At 37.7% G+C, this 2864-nt stretch overlaps 1 protein-coding gene across 2 annotated transcripts in view; it reads left to right on the forward strand.

Moving 5' to 3' along the window:
• AK6 (adenylate kinase 6) overlaps nt 1–1062 on the forward strand; it is a 21220-nt gene extending 20158 nt beyond the window's left edge. For both annotated transcript variants that reach the window (XM_011959337.1, XM_011959336.1), the window contains exon 5: nt 539–1062. In XM_011959337.1, coding sequence (XP_011814727.1) covers nt 539–731 — 193 coding nt within the window. In that variant the 3' untranslated portion in view covers nt 732–1062. The remainder of the gene's footprint in view (nt 1–538) is intronic.
• Nucleotides 1063–2864: the final 1802 nt, after the last annotated feature.

Below are 2864 nucleotides of genomic sequence, written 5' to 3' on the forward strand. Positions count from 1 at the left end.
TATGGATTTGTTTATACTAGACATTTCATATAAATGAAATCATACAGGATGTGGACTTTTATGCCTACCTCCTGTCAATTAGTTTGTTTTCAAGGTTCATTCGTATTGTAGCATATACCAGTACTTCATTTCTTTTTATTGCCAAATAATATTCCATTGTATGGATATATCATTTTTAAATACATTTATCAGGTTGTGGACATTTGGGTTGTTTCTACTTTTTGGCTGATATGAATTGAATATTTGGTTATGAGAGTTTTGCTAATTTACTAATTCATTGGGAATTTACTGAGTAGCTGACAAATTGTGGGCAGAAAAATTCAAACAAACCTAAATGCTGGTCTCGTGATCTTTAGTTTAACCCTAGTGTCAAGAAACTCTGTCATATAAACAGGTACCAGTCATTCCTCTCTAGGTGAAGAGACCATTTTTGTAATTTTTCACGTATTGAAAAGTGTCCAGTTTCTGGTATGTTTCTAAAACTCCAGTTAATGCCATTTATTTTGCTTTTTGTTTGCTTAACCTCCCTGCCTTCTAGGGGTTATAATGAGAAGAAACTAACAGACAATATTCAGTGTGAGATTTTTCAAGTTCTTTATGAAGAAGCCACAGCATCCTACAAGGAAGAAATCGTGCATCAGCTGCCCAGTAATAAACCAGAAGAGCTAGAAAATAATGTAGATCAGATCTTGAAATGGATTGAGCAGTGGATCAAAGATCATAACTCTTGACTTATAAGGCTAGCTACTTTATAATCACTCTTGTTGATATCTCTGCTGACATCATAGAAATTGTTCAAGTATCAGTAACACTTGATTAAAATCATGTTGCAGGACCAGCAGGTGGATAGTATATAGGTTTATGCCTGTGTTTCTTTTTCTCCATGAGAAAGCTAAACACCTGAAATATAATGAATATAGTATTATTAAGGATTGAGACAAAAACTGTGATTTTAATACTTAAATTGCTAAAGAATAAATAAATCTAACAATGGGTGGATATCTTTTAAGTTTATTACAGAAAAGCAGATGATCTCTTCAAATAAAACTAAAGAAAAAGCAACAGAGTATTCCTTTTCTCTTTCTTTAAATTAGAAAAAAAGTTAAGTGTTGTACTCGATACAAAGTTCAAAAGGTACAAAAAAGCATGCTGAAAAGTTAGGTCTCCCTCCCTTCCAGACCACCCTATCCCCAGGCACCCCAGGTTCCTTCCTTTTAGGAAATAATGTTACTGGTTTCCCATGTCTTTTTAGAGGTTTTATGCCTGCACAGTGTATATATATGTGTGTACATTTTTTAAAGAATATAATAGTATATTGTGCACACTATTCTGTACCTTTCTTTTTTCACTTAATATATTTGGAGATTATATCATCTCAGTACAGCTCTCCCTGTTCTTTTTTTTAGTTGAATTATACCTATCATACAATAAAATTGACTATTTTGAAGTATATAATCAGAACCGAGTATGGTGGCTTATGCCTGTACTCCCAGCAACTGGGGAGGCTGAGGTGGAGAATCGCTTGAGGCAGGAATTCAAGACTAACCTGGGCAACATAGTGAGACCTTAGACTCTAAAAATAAACATAAATGAAATTTATAATCCATTGGTTTTTAGCTTATTAACAAGGTTATGTAACTGTCACCACTGTGGGGGAAGCAGTGATGATAAAGGGAAATCCTATACCCTTTAGCAGTCACTTGCTCTTCTTTCCTCCTCATCCCCTTGCAGTCACTAGTCTACTTTCTGTCTCTATGGATTTGCATATTCTGGATATTTCATATAAATGGGATTATACAGTATGTGGCCTTTTGTGTCCAATTTCTTTCACTTGGCATAATGTTTTCAGGGTTCATTTAAGTTGTAGCATGTACCAGTATCTCATTCCTTTTTATGGTTGAATAATATTCCATTATATGCATACACCACATTTTGCTTATGTTTTCCATCACTTGCACAATTGGGTTGTATCCACTTTGGGTATTGTGAAGTTGAATACATAACAGTAGCATACTGTGAGCATTCATGTACAAGAATCCGTGTGGATGTATGTTTTCAGTTTTCTTAGGCATATACCTGGGAGGGGAATTGCTGGGTCATAGGGCAACCATGTTTAACTTTTTGAGGAAATGCCAAACTGGTTTCCAAAGTGGTTGCAGCATTTTATATTCCCACCATCAATGTATTAGGGACTCAGTTTCTTCACATTCTTGCCAACACTTGTTACGGTCTATCTTTGTTGATTTTTACTATTTTAACGATTTTTATTAGGGTAAGTGTGTGTATGTTCTGTAACTTACTTCACTTGCAGGCATGACGGGGTGAGGTCCCTCTCTCTACAGGGGCCACTCCTGGGGTCTGGTCACAATATACCACCACAGGGTGCAAAGCTTCAGTCGTAGACCACCAGGTGGGATTTCCTCCTACAGCTGCTTAACCTCTCACTCCCAGCTTTCCCTCTGCAGTTTCTTCCACTGCTCTCTCTTGGCTAAGTAATCAGGGTACGTTGCCTTCTCAGAAGGATTCCAGTCATCTAAGCACCACTCCAGAGACTTGTAGCATATCACTTGTATCTCTCATAGGAAATACCCCCAGAGAGTCAGGGAAGAGAATGGCTGTGAATGCTGACGATGCCGGAATTCCTCTGCCTCCTTCAGCAGCAGGGTAGCCTCCATCATATCCTTTTTTTTCCTATGCTCTTCAAACCAGGCTCTCATCAAACAGGCAAAATATACCATTATTTATCTCTGGATGCACCATGGCTTGAGGTGGTGCAGCACCTGGTTACAAAGCAGCAACACCTTCTGGTGATGGGTCAAGTAGGCCCTCCAGCATCGAGAACACCATGACTGCATGCTCCCATA

The sequence above is a fragment of the Colobus angolensis genome, unplaced genomic scaffold (genome assembly GCF_000951035.1).
Source record: "Colobus angolensis palliatus isolate OR3802 unplaced genomic scaffold, Cang.pa_1.0 Scaffold49, whole genome shotgun sequence".
Lineage (NCBI taxonomy): Eukaryota > Metazoa > Chordata > Mammalia > Primates > Cercopithecidae > Colobus > Colobus angolensis.